Consider the following 16,661-nt stretch of genomic DNA (forward strand, 5'->3'; position numbering starts at 1 on the left):
GCCGCACAGTTGATTTCCAATTCCGCGGAGATGCTCTCACGGTGTAGCTTTGTGAGCAACCAGACCGCATGTGTCATTGGCGGGGGAGGGCAAGTTCGAGCTGAATAATGGCAGTTTGTGGCGCACGCAGCTTCTCCGTGGCTGGTTGGAGAGAACAACTGCTGAGATGAAGCTGAACAAGTGAAGGCGAAGAGTTGAAGGAAATGGGATCCGGGATAAAGTAGAAACGATGCGTCGCCTGTTTGGATGAGGAGCTTGCTTCAGCAGAATACAAGAACATCATAGAAACAATTCAACAACCTCTATAACAGCAATCATCCTCGATACTTGTACATAACCCATCAACTTGCTCGACAATTAACACTTATAAACACAATGCCTCCTCGATCTGATAACGCCATCGTCATCATCGGCTCAGGCCCCGGCATAGGCACCAACACGGCCGCCGTCTTCGCCGCCAACAAGTTCAACAAGATCGCCCTCGTCGCCCGGAATCCCACCCAGCTAGACAAGGACGCAGAATCCATCAAGAGCGCTGCCAACAGCAGCATCACCGTAAAGACATACTCAACCGACGTAATCGACCCAGCGCAATTCACCGCAACCCTGAAGCAAATCAGCCAAGACCTCGGCACCATCGAAGTCGTCCTCTACAACGCCGCCATCGTCTCCCAGTCACGCCACCTCGAGGTCACAGACGACGAACTCATCCACGACTTTCAGATCTCCACCATTGCGCTCAACAACCTCTCCAGATGGGCCATGCCGCAGCTCGTTGCCCTGGCGGAGAGGGATGCTTCGGCGCAGCCTACGCTCATTGTGACGAGCTCGCACTTGCCTGAGGCGCCTGAGACGGATCTCGTTTCGTTGTCTGTTTCAAAAGCTGCACAGAAGAACTTTACGAGGTCGTTGAGGATGGAGTTTGAGCCCCGGGGGGTGCATGTTGCGTTGTTGAGCGTGGCGGGATATGTCTTTGATCATAAGAAGTTTTTGAATGCGAGGTATATTGCGAGGCAGGCGTGGGAGTTGTATGCGCAGCCCAGGGGGAGCTGGACTGAGGATGTTCGGATTGAGGAACCTTGACCACTGATTGGGTGACGGTGACGGGAATGCAAGCGATGACAGTCGGAATATTTACAAGCTCCTCTTAAATTTTAATGTAATTCTATAAGGAATAGAAAATTGTATTCGGCATCTAAGCCTTCAATCGTCGCCAAAGCTGAACAATCCATGTCGGTTCTGGTTGTGAAGCATCTCGGATCAGCTTACGCGACGCTGAATCTGGCAGGCGATAATCAAGATCGATCTGCTTACAGGTGACAGGGACACCACCATTACGAACGCGGGGTTACCAGGGCATCGATCTTGGCTTTCTGATCTAGGTATTTGGTTCCTGTGCGGCTGGGCTACGAATGACGAGACGGCAAGTTCTGCAGGTAACAAAAGAGCCATCGATTGCAGAGAAGAGCCCTTGCTTCTACCTAGACAAACTATTGACTCAGCGCCCTGATAGAGGCATCAGAACAGGCTCTATCCATTAGAGGCATGTACTTCAGCCTTCAACAATCTCCGGAACTCCCAATCTAAGAAACGCATCTGTAGGCGCCACGGTCTGCCAACCCCATACTCGCCAGGCGCAACCGTACCTAGACGCGTCTACCCTCATGGCCAGTCCCCCTAGTGGCAGCGCCAACACTAGAGGCAACGTCAGTGACAGTAAGAGAAAGGAACCAGGCGCTTCTGCTCTCGACTGGATCATAGTTGCCGAGGCGGCCCAACTGAACAGCCTTGGCAATTGACAAAGCTTGATCGACGCAGGGTCGTCTGATCCGCGCCGTCTTCAGATGTGACTGAGCTCGTTCTATTGAAGGATGTAACAGGTGAAGTTCCGAGATTGTCACTGTTAGTCTTACAACAGCGAAGTTTTGAAACTGGAAAGACAACTCCTTACTTCCATCAAACGTTGGGGAAATTCCCCATCAGATGTTATTAGACAGAATGTATATAGTTTGGCCTTTGTTAATATTCACAAAACTACTAATATCAGGTATGATCCAATGAACAACAAAACTCCATAGTCCGGGGTATTCAGATGTTGTCCCCTTCCCGTATAAAGGAAAGACGAAGAAAGATAGAAAGACAGAAAAGAAGCATCACAACACAGCAGGCGCTGAAGTAAATCATCAAATCTCGCGTATCGAACAAGTCCCCATATCAAGCTACCCAAGCAAACATTCTCACTTCAATTCGACTTAGGTAACCTCTGGCAAATCTTGAGGATTAGCCTGAGTTACCACGCCCCCGAGCTGAGAAACACGATTCTGGGGGTTGGATCCCGGTTCCGCTTCCATCTGCTTCGGCCTCGCTATGCCGTCCTCATAATACATGTAATCAGGGGGGGGGCTCCGCATCCTCCGGAAGCTCCGTGACAACCGGCTCCACAATCGACGCCGATTGCTGGTGAGAATCATGCTCAAAGCCCGGAGCTCGATCGCAGCACTCGTGGTACGCAGGAGCTGCGGCACCGAAGCCGACGGTCGTCTCGAAGGCGCTTTGTCGGATCTGCTGCAGGGCTCGTCGCTCGTCCTCCAGCGCCCTTGCGGTCCTTCGAATGGATTCTCTCCGCGACTCGCTGACCTTCTTCATGGCATCGACGTACTTCTTCTGGGCATCGAGTGCTTTCGTAAGTGTGAACCCGAGTCTTTCTATCAGCTCGGCGTTTTGCGATTTGCTGTGGTATCGTTCCTGCGCTACCGCTCTGGCCGCGATGAAGAGCCCGTCGAGAGACTTCTTGGCTTGTGTCAGGTCCGGTCCGGGAGTTGCCTGAATGGCCTCGACGGCTTCGTCGCTGAGTTCAAGGCCGCGGTTGATGTAAGCGACGCAGCGTTTTAGGATTGTCTGGACGCCGCGCTGGGAGAAAATGTCTGAATGATTCTCGAAGCTGGCGCGTTGCTTCTCAAACAGGGCTCTCTCGATGGCTACTTTGACTGCTTGAGCGGCCTTGACGCCTCGGACGGCCGCCTTGAGTGCCTCGGTCCTCTCCTGAAGCGCCAACTTGGCCAGCTTGTGCGCCTCCTCCTGCTCGTCTTCGTCCGCAAAGCCCGCCGTCGGACCATCGAATATCTTCGAATAAAGGCCATCAATCGCCTTATGTGCGGCACCGTGTCGCTCCACCAACTCTTCCAGCTCCTTCGTCTCGATAGCCAGCGCCGCCTTATCGGCCTTGAGTTCGTTCAGCTTGGCCTCGGCCTTGTGCCGTTTCTCGAGCACCTCGTGATACGCCTTCTCTTCCCGCATAGCCTTCTCATCAAAGGCGCCCTTCTTCTTCAACACGGTATAGACAAACTTCTTGGCCACCGAGTCCCTGTAGCTCTTGTGCTGCTTGAGCTGCTGGTTTGCCGCGGCAATAGCCTCCTGCACCTCGGGCTCGAGATCCGCCAGCCGCTTGTCGACATGCTCAATCTTGATCTGGTTGTTATTAAACAGCCCCGGCGCGTGAGCCGTGGCCTCGAGCTCGCCCAGGAGCTGCGTGTTCCGCGATGCCGCTTCTTCAATGGCCTGTCGAACTTTTCGCTCCGCTACTTGGTCAGATGGCGGACGGTTATGATTGCGACTCGGCATGTTTGTGATTGTTTCAGGGGGGAGAAAGTCTGCAGCGGCAGCTTTGCGGTCGACCATGGAAGAGGCCATTGGATGGCATGGCGGTGAACTGGCCGGCCTTTGTACGCGTCTACTTTGCTCTGCAACAGTGACTATGATGATGATAGTGATGAATGACGCGCAGTTCGCGTTGAGGAAACATCTCGGGCAGCATCACGGGTTGCGGCCCCGTGGGACAGGGTCCTATATACGCTATTATCAATCCATTGGTAAGACGGGGGCATTGGAGCCAAGCTGGCCAGTTATTCCAGCCGTTTGAGAGATCATCTCCAGCTTGTCTCGTCAGCTTACAGCGAGCCTGTCAAAGATTTGTCATCACTGGGAAGATTACAGTGTAGGGCCAAGCGAGGAGCTGTCAGCACTTAGACCAGATTTCCCCTTTGTATGCAGTTCACAGCCTTGATGTCAGCTGCGCCACAACTGGAATCGTTGGAATCATAGCCCGTATTCTGTAAGAGGATCTCAAACCAGCGACGCGATATCAGGCTCACTGCCACTCGACCGCCAAGCCACAGTTCCAAATCTATTCTTCTTCTTCCTCATAAGCTGCCACCAACACCCAGCACTAACGGCAGAACCGTCGTCAACTATCCACATATCCAGGCTCGTGCCTGAACCATACAGGCTCTAACGACAGAAGGGCGTCCAATAGCTTGAGCTGCAAGAGCTAAGCAGCCGGGCAACCGGGCAACCGGGCAACGACTCCTTCGCCCGGCGACGTCAGTCAACACCATCTACTGGCCAGATTAGGCCATCCGTGCATAAGCGCGGCGCATCTCCCGTCTTCCTTTTCCCAAAACTGAGAAAGCTCACAGTCCAAACACCCACTCAGGCTGTTCCTTCGCGGAGGGCGTTCGCAGACTCGGTCGTATGAAGCTCGTCTACTGTTTACACGTCGGACTTGAGCCGCAGACCGCGAAGGGGGGCAAGGCAGGTGGTCGACTGCTTACGATATGTCCATGGTCTTCTGAAGGGGGGAGAGGATGCGAATGCTACCTTGGCCGTTCGTAGGAATCAGTGGAAATTTGCTATAAAGCCGCGTTTGATCTGTCCATGGCGGCAGGCTCTCGTTCAGCATTCAAGAGCACCTTTCGAAGATTTAGCTTGAGGAGTCGGAGCAAGGTCCCTAGATTTTTGTTCCAAGATAGAGAACCTCGCATCGTTTCGTCTTGAGTTTCATCAGCAGAACTACACAATGGCTGATGAGTCTATTCCCACCCTCCACTACCTCGACATTGGTCGACTGGGTCGCGGCGAAGTTGTCCGGTAAGCCTCACGCCACTATTGGCAGCTCACCCACAACCGGTTTCATTCAGACAAATCTCCACTGTAAACTATCATACTGACCCAAATACCAGCCTGTTCCTGAGAGATGCCGGCATTGAGTTCAACGATGTCCGACACCCTTACGACGCCACCTGGCCCGCGACGAGCGCAAAGCTCAAGGAACAAGGCATCAGCCGAACCGGCAAGGTGCCTGCGCTCTTGATCCACGGCCTCACTCTCAACCAAGTCAGTTGCCCGACCATCGCAATCAATATGAGCCTACAAGGTAACATAAGTCGCTACAGCACATCTCGATTTTGAGATACCTGGCGAGAGATCTCGGCCGCTATGACGGCGAGACAAACTATGAAAAGTTTCAGGTCGATGCCGTTGCCGATGTTTATAATGACTGGAGGGTAAGTCAATCCGATAGCTCTTCTTCATCGTCTTTTCATCGAAAGATCCTAACAGATGATATATAGACTCAATGGGTGGCAAGCCTCAAGGGCGTCACAGACGAATACAGGAACAACATTGTGCCCGAATACTACAATGTCATCTCGCAGTACTACTCTGCCAACAACGGCCCGTATCTTCTTGGGGATAAAATCACCTACGCTGACTTTGCCGTCTATCAGTCCATCGATAACGACGAGCGAACCGGCACTTTGCCAGTGAGTGTCTCTTGCATATAGTTTGATTCTACCGATTCCATTCGTTACTAATGATACACAATAGGCTGAGCTTCCTAAAGTGGTGCAAAAGTTCCGTGAGACCTTTGAGGCGCGTCCGAATATTTCGGCTTATATCGAGGCGAACCGCCCGAAGAAGGCATGAATGAATTAGATTTGGCATATCGCTTGGTTCATATGGTTTCAGTTCAAGACTTGAGTCACACTCAGTATAAATGAATACGGTCATGACATGAATCATCTGCACTTAGATGACGGTCTTAGTTCTTGTGAAGCTGGCAGACAGGTACTAGTAACCAGACCCGTGTTGGTCGTTAAGGTACAACGTGGGTTCACCGGTGGTGAGTTAAGTGAAGCCCGCCAAGGTGAACCAGTTCAAAAGGAACGCGACGACAGGCTCATACAGCGCCGACGCCGCAAGGCAAGTGTAGCGTTGTACCGACCTGGATACCCGAATGATGCGTATGGACCTCGAAAGTTCAATGGCATTGTAAGGACGATAGAGACTGGGCGGTTGTACAAAAGGATTCCAGCTAACAAGCCCTAACCTGTAATAACCGGGATAGGACGTTCTGCAGCTGTACCTGCTAGACACCACATATAATTGTGACAACGAATTGCATGGCCTCAATTCCTTCATCAGAGCTTCTTCCTATGTAGTTCGCTTTCTACATCGTTTTAAAGATCCGTCCCTATAGACGCTATCAATGGCTCGGGTTTCATCATCAAGGCATCCTCGATGCCGTATAGCTATGTCAACCGCCGTGATGAACCATGCAATCGGACTTGCTGCAACGTTGTGAGCTACCACGGGATCAAAGAGCTCCGTAAGGAAATGGACGAATATGAGCATTCAATTTGAGGATCCTGCTGTTGCATTCGCACCAACTTTCCACATCAGGCCGCAAGGCAGACTTCCCCCTTGCTACATCGCCAGGAGGCTGAAGCGCCATACCTACCACAAGGTACGAACAATACAGTGCTTATTGGAATCTCGACTTCCCAAAACTTGCCCCCGATTCAGGAAAAGGATCATCGCTTCATCTGCCGGCGTCTCATGGCCTTGTTGACTGAGCGAGGATGACCCGGCCGGCACTTCGAGGCCTGCACGTCGGAGTTGCTGCAACCTGCCGGGCGATCCATTGGTGGAAGGACATGAACGACGCATGGACACCGTAATTAAGTGATAATTCTGACTAAGGAATACTTGTGCTTCCAAGAAAGATGTGCATTGATTTCATGGCACGCACATGGCAAATCTGCAGCCCAAAAAGCAATATGCCAGATTGCCTCGCGAGCCCGCTTCATGCGTTGCGGAGCGAAAACATGTGGCAGATCGGGATGAGATGCAGATGGATGGGCATAAAAGGCCCAGTTGCATGAAAAAGCTAAGCCTTAGGCACAGCTTTAGCCTCATCACGACCCTCTCTGAGGCATGACGAAGAGGGAGTGAGATTCCACGATTCCGTCACATACATACAAGTACATCTGATGCCACGCGGTTATGGAGGGCCGCTTTCATGCCGCGATGCCCACTCCTCCGCATAACGAAGGGATCCCGGGAGTGCTCTTCCCTTACTTTCTCCGGACTTCATCCCGGGATCAGGTCATCTAGAGCCCACCCCACAACCCGAGGATGGAGGCTGGCGAGGTCTGCTTATTCCTATGATTTTAGCGGTTCCATCCCGCTCATTCTTCCTTGGCATATAGCGTCTGATCGAGCTCCCATTCAAGGAACTACCCGCTGCTGAGCCATCAAGCGAAGCAAAGCGGCAATTGTTCATGCAAATCTTTCTAGAAGTCGTACAGCTGAAGGGCTGACAACCAGGTTTGAGTCCCCCCAGCCGAAACCGCTTGAGCTGCCGGAAGCGAACCAGAGCTTGGACGAAAAGACGCACAGAAACAGAGAAGGAAGCAAAAAAGACTCTTCCCCCCTTTGTACCCCCTTGGCTCTCTCCTCTGTCACAACAGGTAACGAGAGCTTAAACAACAGCCTCGACACGCCCGCTGGACATTGTCCCCCAAGTCGCTCGCTACACAGACCAGTCAACGTATGCCGATCCCGGGCTCGCCGTGAGCTCTTGCAGACGAATCCCATCCTCAGCCTCCAGTCTCTTTCCAGCCTCGCTGTCTTGTTTGCTCTCGTAAACTTGCTCATTAGCGAAGCGCAGCACTGTGGAGATGGTAGACACACAGACGCCTCGCTAATACTACGACCACCTTCTTGAGGAAGAGGCAGGCAGACGACGCAGCAGTAGTACAACAGTACTCCATATTTCGGGTGGTCCAGCCCCTATCTAGCCCTGCGAGAGAATGTCACAAAGAAGCGAAAGAATCAGAGTCTCCGCTCATATTGCGGTAGACCCTGTTACCAACATATTTCGTACATGGGCATACAGTACATACATATCCGTACTCGCACATGAACAGCCCCATGTCTTTCTGCAAGGGGGGCACAGGGGTCGTTGATTAAATTCCTCTTTCTCTCCAACCAAGTCCTGCCAAAAAGACCCCTGCCAACTACGCAAACCGGCTCTTCTATCCCATGGGAATAACGTAGTAAAAACCGTTTCTTGAGCCGTTGGAAAATACCCCTGTTGAGTCAAAAAAGAGAAAAGAACAAGAAGGAGAGAAGAAAAAGGAAGGAAAAGAAAAAAAACGGGGGAAAAAATGGGCAGAGGCACGCACATCCACTCAGAAGCTCGCCACCCATGCAAATGGCCCAGGGAAAAAAAAAACAGGCAATCTGAGGTAGCATCGCACCACGGCATCCCGACTGCCGCGGCTTACTCTGGAACAAAGCCGGCAGCAATTCTGGCCTCATTTGTGCATATCGACATGGATTGCCTGCTGAGAAAACAGCTGGGGCGCGGAGGAGCGGGTTTCACACGCGCGTAGCTATGCAGCGTCATATCGATCAATGGAGCTGCAATGGGATGACATATCGGGGGAACATGGCACGACAGCACTCGTAATGATCGAAATCAGCCTCACAAGGTCGCACGAACAAATGCGTAGGTCAAGGAATGGAAGGGAGAAGGTTCAAGTAGAGCTGCATAACGATTCTATTTCCAGTAACTACCTAAAGAGGGTATGTATAACTATCAAAGATGGTATTAAAAAAGAACATGTAAAATCAGTTATATCGTAAGTTCGTTCGTTCCACGTTACAGTGCAGCCAACAACGCCTTGCCCAGCGGCACGGGAGAATAAGAGGGAAAAAAAATCAAGACAGCAAGAAAAGAAAGACAAAAAGAAAATCATGCTCACATGGACTGAAAGTCGTCCGAGTCTCACCCCTCGTCCCCCAGATGCAGACAAAATGCAGATGCGCCATGGGATGCAATACTTGGCCGTTTCCATCATCATTTCATATTCTGTTTACCCTTTCGAGCTCGTTTTCGTTCATTATGCGTTGTTGACTCGGTCAAAGAACTCTCCAATCTTGTGCTCAAACGGAGCCAGGGGATGCTCCTCGCCCAACCCCATGTCGCTCATCTTGTATCGGGGGTTTGTCGTGTGCATGGCCATGTAGCCCCGGACGCTGTCCTGCCAGGACTGCTCGTAAACACCCCTGCCCTTGAGGATCTGTTCAACCCGCTTTGCGGAGTCCATCGTCTCCTTGCTGACCTCTTCGAGGACCTCGAGGATGGGCTTGCCGGTGGTGTCGGCGCGGTTATGGAGATAGTTGCGGGTATCACCGCCCACTTCCTCCTTATAGAATCTGTACAGGAGAAGGAGTCGGTTAGTCACGGGGTTTTCCGGAATACAGCGGCTTGTAGATGAGTAACTCACGAGAGGACGTCATTCGAAATGTCAATGAACCGGGCCATGTCGGGGATCGCCTCGAGGTAAGCCGCGGCATCGGGATACTGGGCCTTGGGGTAGCAGAAGACGGCATACGCCACGTTCATGCCGGACATGTCCCTGTAAAAGTCCGGGAACTTGATGCCGGCTCGCGTGACCTTCATGTTCTGGAAGCCGTCGTGGCGCTCCAGCAGGTTGCTGGACAGGAACTTGAGCACGGAGATGTGCAGCATGTTGGCCATGACCGTGTCAAAGTGGTCGTCGGCCTCGCGCAGCAGGATGGCAATGCCCTCGAGCAGGTTGTTGCCCTGGGGCTCTCCCCGGAAGAAGCGCGCGTGGAACTTTAGGGAGTCCTCAAGCATCTCGTTGCCGGCGACGTTGCCCTGGCCGACAATGTCGTCGTACTGGACGACGAGCCACGTGAACAAGCCGACATACCCCTGGACTTGCACGGGATGGTTGGGGTGAGCCAGCTGTGTATTGAATCATGAGTTAGCCAACTAATACTATAGCTTTGCTACAACTTATGGCACGCTAGTCCAGCCACCTAGGACCCAAAGAGAGAAGGCCTTGAGCCACTCAGGAAGGGGAAGCTTTCTAGAAAAGGCAAGGTAAAAAAAAAAAAAAAAAGGGTTTCTGAAACTCACCAATCCCTCAGCATAGCCAAGACGGAACCCCTTTGCAGAAATGGGGGTGTTGAGCGGCACGTCAAACTCAACGGCTCGCTTGTGCATATAGGCAAGCAAGCCCTCGACCGCCTCAGCCTTCAGCTTGGGCGCCCCGGGATACTTGAGCTGCTTGAGCATGTCAGAGCAGATGGGTCCCACTTGGGCGGCCAGCTTCTCGGGCTCCGGGGCCAGGTCCTTCTTCGACTGCCGTGACCGGACAATCTTCTTGGGGAGGAACCGCTTCAGCGAGTTGACGACCCGGCGGCACGCGGAGGCGGCGGCGGTGTGGCACGAGGCATCTTTGGCGTGGCTTTTCCGGGAGAAGACCATCTTGTTCCGTATTATTCGTAACAAGCGCGGGTTGCTGGCGAGAGGGTAGTGAGACACTAGGCTTGTGGGAATCACAACAGAGATCTGATATGAGGTGGCCCCAAAAAAGCAAGGCAAGTTTCAAGGATGGCAGCAAAAAGGCAAAGAAGCACGACTCTCGCTTGAGCTGATGATGAGGATAGACTCAAGACTAAAGACGATTTGAAACGCACCAGACGGGGGGAAACCTTGGATCTTTATTCATAGCGTCCGCTCTCGAGCCCGTTGGCTCCGTTGGCTCCGGGATATTACATGATACGTGATCAGTTGCACAACATGAGGTGAAAGAGTCAGTCAGCCAGGCGGCTTTCCGGATCGAGCCCCCTTGGCCGCGAGAGCGTCAAGGGGACATGCCCTCGTTCGCGTAGAATTGTGGATTGGGAAGGTCTGTTAGCTTATGTTGTTGGTTGTTAGCTGGTTTTTTGCCATACGTTGTATCATTATTGATGTCGTATGTAATCTCATGGTATCACTTTTCTGCAGCAGCCTGGGTGGTATCATGACAAAGCCGCCGGGCTCGTGCTCATCGTATCTGGGCCTGCCCTCTCTGCTTTGGGGGTGTGATTGTCCCAGATGCTCGGCGGAACCCACGTTCCCAGTTCTACCAAAGAGTGCCGAGCCGTCAACGGGGCATCTATCTGCCCACTTTTGCCCACTTAGTTGCGTCGGTCTGCAGTGGGTAAACGGACACAGCGAAGGGCGAAGAGACTTGTCTATCAAAAGCTCGGATACCTCTCTCTATTGGGCCGTCTCGAGCCTATCAAGCCTATTAAGGAGAAAGAATGACTTCATGAACCAGCGGCTATTTGACCCTGATGAGCTGTCATGTGAATCCTTCGAGCTGTGCTCCAGACAAAAAAAAAAGATGGCGGCCAAAAGGGAGTCCCCTTCACCGCGCTTCCTCCGGGAGATGCCGGCCGCCGACGTCTTGTCACCGAGAGGAATGGAGACGCTCAACGTCGCATCGCTGCAACCACGTTCCACGTCTGCTTGTCATGATTTGAGGCTGTTGGTCAGACTGCTAATTTATTTGTGCATCTCTCTTGTCTCCTCTCTCACTTCGGCCATGCTTTCCAATCGGGAAACGAGTTGTGGGGGATGAGCCCGGACGAACTGGGGCGCCATGAGGCAGATATCGTGCCTTTCTCTGGCCTCTCTGACTCTTCCCCTACCATTCTCGGCCAAGTAAGTGGCCGCTGATGCTACGGTATACGGATAATGACTAGCAAGTATCTGTGAGCTCTTTAAAAGGGGGGGTCCCTCCTTGTGGTCCCCGTGGTCCCTGAGGTATCATGAGCTAGACATACTCGTACATACCCTCAACCCTTGGCAATGAACGCCTTCTGCTCTGGCACCTTTGTGTCCGCCTGTCAATGGGCTTACGCCCTGGGCAAGGATTCCCAAGCTATGGCCGGCGTAGCTCACGTTGCTAACCCCGTTGATACATGCCTGCGTCCGCCGTCATGGCACTTGAGAAGACTGGAAAACGCGGCAGTGAGAGTCTCAGTAGTACACGATGCTCGTCTGTAGTGCAAGTCCTCTTCCTGCCCTCATCAGAAAGGATCTTCAGCCCCAGGACACTAGTCTAGTATCCGCCCGTTCAACTGCCCTCTCCATAATTCTCGTTGTGGGACGAACAGGTCCCCCTTTCACGATCTTAGCTCTTCATGTGTGTGTCCGGAGTACATACATGCTGACGGCTTTTTGCCCATTAATCTGGCATGAGCTTGGTCCTGGAACTGCTCCGTATCAATGCATTGAATCGGATCTGTAGAAGCAAGGCATGTTATTGAATAAGCATACGTCATCTGAAGAGAGAACAGTCCTCGTCTCGAAATATCCTGCCCTCGTCGGAAGGCTCATATCGACTAGTATTACAAGCACGCCTAGTATGTCCAAGACGTGCCCGATGCGACGGCGAGCGTTATCTCGCCATACCCAGCACGTGTTCACTCTACCGTTCAACCTTTCCTCATGTTCGTTAGCCCTCAAGCAGGAATTGCCACTACCAAGTCCATTTTCCTGTTTTTTCTGGCTTCGACGGGCTGCAGAGACAGGGCCTCGGGCCTACTACTGGCAGTACTACTCGTACATACATGACAAGTCTCTCTTCCTTTCTCCATCCCACTGATTCGTTACCTTGGAGAGTCGGCTCAACAGGCAAAAGTGCTGTCTTTCCCCCTCCGACGTCCGAACTAGCTTGTCCCAAAGATACGCCGGCTCGACCTGTCAATTGACGCTGGTGGAGGGTGGAGGTCCCGCGAGCTGGTTACACAGACCAAGGACCAAGCGCGCCAAGCTCGCCTGGCAATTGGGGCTATCCGGGGTTCCGCAGACAGGGGAACACTGGACAGGGGGAGTGCTCTTGGGTGGCCTGTAGAGGGAAATGACACGCTCGTGACACCTCCGGCAACGGCCCAGGGGGCTGGTATTTGCCGCTGCAAGAGGGATTGGGTCATACCACGGGAGAGGCGGCGGTGGCACTGGGGCACTCTTCCTCTGGCTCGCATGCAGAAGAACGTGTGTGTGCACCATACATAGAACAGTACAGGTACAGTAAGGTACGGTGAAGATACTCGTCCAGGACTTTGTCAGTTCGGCTGTCAACGCCAATGGGAGCGAGGACAAACCCTCCCCCCCTGTCAACTCTCCTCTCCCCGCTCTGGGGCGTGCACCACAGACATGCGCCAGATAGGAGCTGTCCAGGGTTGCCGTGTGTGCCCTCTTCCGTCTTGTTGGTTCTCTTGTTTCCATTTCTTCGCTTCCCGTCTTCCATGCATGTCGCCAGAGAGAGGGAGGGGCATGCCATTGACAGCACATCTCGCAAGTGCGAAATACGGCAGCTCTCTGCACATACAAGTACGGGCTTTAGGGCTGGCCGACTCGCGGGCGCTTGGGGACGTCCATGGGACGGCGAACCGAGAGTAATACTAATACAGAGAGCTTGTATGTACTTTGCAGCACGAAGAGATATTACAAAGCTTTTCCATACCTTGCCCGTGACAGGGAGTTGCGAGGGTAGCCGCGCAAAAGCCGCGCCGCAAATTGATGAGAGGCTAGTTGCATCCGCCGAAGTGGAGGGCCTCAAAAGTGAGGGCTTCGCCTTGCTAGCCAGGTGATGGAATACCAGGGATTTGGCGAGCGAAACTGACAAGTCTCTTGAGCGAGAGACGGAGAATGAGGCAGAAGCAGAGACACAGAGAGAAGCGAACACACGCAAGCAGGACGAAGGAGAAAGAAGCAAAGAGCAATGGCAGGAATCCTTTTCATCTCTCGCTCGTAAGAAGGAGGAGGCGCACTAGTTATCGCTAGACGCTACTAACCAGCAGTTATCGAACGTCGTTGCATGTGCGAGACGCAGGGATTCGCTGCTGGATAGCTTGAACTGATACAAAACCAGTATTGTTTGCTTTTTGCGAGCATATGGACCACGGCCAGCACTTCAGCTGGCAAGGATACGCGAATATCCCAAGCGTCTGGCAAGCAAGCCCGGAGGAGAGCTCCGTATTTCAATGGGCCACTCAGACGGCCTAGCACTGAGCCGTGGGCCAACATGGCAACCAGCCTGTCCTAGGGATTACGGCGCCGCTCACATGTCATATTTCGTGTTACGTACGTCCGCAACAACGTAGTACTGCCCCTTGCATATAAACCGACTTCTCAGGCACACGCTGCCACTGCTCGACAAGACGTTCTGCCAGTCTCATTCCAAGGCCACAATCTTGCAGTAGGTCGTTGGTACAATGACTGCAGCTTCGTGCTTCAGCGCTGTAATAATAGACATCGTTCAATCTGCGTGCTTGCGTGCCTGTTGTGCCCGGGTATACCAACTGTCAGTAGAATGCAGTACAGGTAGGGCCCCAAGCCCAAGCAAGGTCCCCCCCTTTACCAACCGGGTAGCGGGCAATGGGCTCACGTTTGAGGCGGCCGCAGCCTAGAGAAGCCCAGCTTGGGTAGATTTGGATGAGCGGTCCGTCCCTTGGCTAATGTTCTAAACGGGTTCCTCGAGGTAAGATTGTCGACACGTGTGACAAGGTCCCAGCCGGGCATCTCCATGCCTCGCGCTGCGCTGGCCCCCTCCTCCTCATCATCATCCCCCCCCCCATCTCGCTCGGCAACCCCCTCCCCCCTGGTCGGAAGACGGCTTGAGAAAAGGGCGGCATTTGGAAAATATGAGAGCCGACGGCGCGATGCCCTGTCCTGGGCTGTGCCTCTCACATTTTTCGGACACTCTTGGTATAAACGCCGGGCGTCCTGCTCTTTGCGTTGGGTGCGAGCTGATGCGTCCTGCAGTTCCTGATCCCGTACCTGTCGCCACCCCTGCCGCTTCCCACCCCGAAGAGGCGAGAGACGAGAGAAAAGTCGAACGATTGAGCGAGAAAGAGAGAGAGAGACTCCAGACTTGGGCCGTGTTTTCTCTCTAGAAAGTGGTTCCCTCGCGGCATTTGTTTTCGTTCACGGCCCCGGAGTCCAGTTTCGGTCATACGACTCTGCATATTGATTGCCCTCCTTTTGACTCTTTTGCTTGGAACACACTTCCCTAATCTGACTTATTGACCTCTCCTCCACACACACTCGCCCCCCCCTTGTCCCCGCCTCCTCTTCTTCCTCAGGATGAGCATTCCATATCGGCGCCTCGACTCGTCGAAGCGCGAAGTGCGGCTGCTGGAGATCCAGTCGGCTCGCAACCTCAACGACCCGGTCGAGTGCAGGCTGGTGACGGTGCGGCTGACGGACGAGCCCGAGTTCATCGCGCTGTCGTCGCTGTACGGCGACGCCAACGACACGGAGCGCATCTACATCTCGGGCCAGCCCGTCAGCATCACGACGCACCTGGCGGCGGCCATCAAGAACATCCGCGCCGTCTTCTACCCGACCATCTCGCGGCGGTTCCAGCGCACGCCGGCCCGGCGCCCGCACGGCGCGCCGCGATGGCTGCGCCAGCTCTTTGGCGTCAGCGGCACGCAGCGCGGCGAGCTCGAGGCGCGCGCCCTGCGCGTCTGGGTCGACCTCGTGTGCATCAACCAGGTCGACGAGGTGGAGCGCCAGCGCCAGACGCTCGACATGCGCCTCATCTACAAGGCGGCCGAGCTGGTCATCGGCTGGCTGGGCGACAAGGCCGAGCACACCGACGTCGCCATGATGACGCTGGCCGAGATCGAGGACGCCATGCCCGCCCGCTGGGGCGACCCGGGTGACCGCGAGGAGCACCCCGAGGACTACTCGCCCACGCACCGCTGGGCCCAGTCCATCACCCACATTTGGGCCCCGGGTCCGGGAGGCGAGATCCCCTTCATGATGCCGCACTGGGTTGGCTGCAACGACTTCATGACGCGCCAGTACTTTCAGCGCCGCTGGATCCTCGAGGAGATTGCCCTGGCGCGCTTCCCGACCTTCCTCATCGGTGACGTGATTGTGCCGTGGAAGCAGGTGCTTCGCCTCAACAGAATGATGGAGGAGTTCAAGTACCATCCCTCGGCTGTGTTTCCAAAGGTATAGCCTTTTTCTTCTTCTCTCGTACCATGAAACATGCTAACTCTCCTGCAGGAGCTCAGCGCCATGATTGCCGAACTGCCCCTCGAGACGGCTCACAAGCTCCTGGACGAGTTTGCCAGGAGGGAGGCCCTCGAGGAGGCTCGCATTCTCAAGGAGACGGGCAAGAGCAGAGCCACGTCGTCTACGCGGTCTAATGATTAAGAGGGCTCTCTCGTTCACAACACTCATTATTTCTTTGTCTTTACACACCTACATTTCACACTCACTCAAACACACACAAAAGGGACACACACGGCAGTATTATTTTGTGGGTGAAAGGGAACGGCGGCGTCAAGCGGGTCAATTCATCAAAGTTGGCATTTCACGGGTTTGGTGTGAAAGGGCATGACGGGATATACAAGGTTGACTTAAAGCGCGATGAGGATACCCCATAAAGACTTCTTTTTTTGGCCCATTCATTTTCATTTGTTCTTTGATTTAGACCCTGATAATGTTTTTTTGTCTTGCACTTGGCTTACTTTGCTGTGTTGCTTCCTTTCCATTCTTTCTCTTCTTTGTGAGTCTCTTCGCAGTCGTCATGTTTGCGAAGCCCTTTTCCATCTCGAGGGATTGTGCAGTTATATGTGTGCCTTGACAGCGAGATGTTTTCTTGTCTTATTTTTCTTCGACGAGCCCGGAACCATATTATTATAGAGCGATACCT

The 16,661-nt window shown here is 53.5% G+C and overlaps 5 protein-coding genes across 5 annotated transcripts; 3 read left to right on the forward strand and 2 right to left on the reverse strand.

Moving 5' to 3' along the window:
• Positions 1-375: 375 nt before the first annotated feature.
• On the forward strand, positions 376-1,083 carry CCMA1212_010000 (uncharacterized protein; the record flags this gene model as incomplete). The annotated part of the gene is made up of 1 exon (XM_073707057.1): positions 376-1,083. The coding sequence occupies one exon, from the start codon at positions 376-378 to the stop codon at positions 1,081-1,083; it is 708 nt and encodes a 235-aa protein (XP_073554388.1).
• A 1,308-nt stretch (positions 1,084-2,391) lies between these two features.
• Positions 2,392-3,690, reverse strand: CCMA1212_010001 (uncharacterized protein; the record flags this gene model as incomplete). Its single annotated transcript, XM_073707058.1, has 1 exon — positions 2,392-3,690. One exon carries the CDS (start codon positions 3,688-3,690, stop codon positions 2,392-2,394), a length of 1,299 nt encoding a protein of 432 aa, XP_073554387.1.
• A 1,065-nt stretch (positions 3,691-4,755) lies between these two features.
• CCMA1212_010002 (uncharacterized protein) lies at positions 4,756-5,763 on the forward strand (the record flags this gene model as incomplete). The annotated part of the gene is made up of 5 exons (XM_073707059.1): positions 4,756-4,926; positions 5,019-5,172; positions 5,232-5,342; positions 5,409-5,600; positions 5,665-5,763. The coding sequence occupies exons 1-5, from the start codon at positions 4,856-4,858 to the stop codon at positions 5,761-5,763; spliced, it is 627 nt and encodes a 208-aa protein (XP_073554391.1). The 5' UTR covers positions 4,756-4,855.
• A 3,263-nt stretch (positions 5,764-9,026) lies between these two features.
• Positions 9,027-10,423, reverse strand: CCMA1212_010003 (uncharacterized protein; the record flags this gene model as incomplete). Its single annotated transcript, XM_073707060.1, has 3 exons — positions 9,027-9,342; positions 9,414-9,898; positions 10,073-10,423. 3 exons carry the CDS (start codon positions 10,421-10,423, stop codon positions 9,027-9,029), a joined length of 1,152 nt encoding a protein of 383 aa, XP_073554389.1.
• A 4,653-nt stretch (positions 10,424-15,076) lies between these two features.
• CCMA1212_010004 (uncharacterized protein) lies at positions 15,077-16,159 on the forward strand (the record flags this gene model as incomplete). Its single annotated transcript, XM_073707061.1, has 2 exons — positions 15,077-15,955; positions 16,010-16,159. 2 exons carry the CDS (start codon positions 15,077-15,079, stop codon positions 16,157-16,159), a joined length of 1,029 nt encoding a protein of 342 aa, XP_073554414.1.
• Between the last annotated feature and the right edge of the window lie 502 nt (positions 16,160-16,661).

Source organism: Trichoderma ghanense, assembly GCF_004382785.1.
Source record: "Trichoderma ghanense strain CCMA-1212 chromosome Unknown scaffold_21, whole genome shotgun sequence".
Taxonomy (NCBI): Eukaryota; Fungi; Ascomycota; class Sordariomycetes; order Hypocreales; family Hypocreaceae; genus Trichoderma; species Trichoderma ghanense.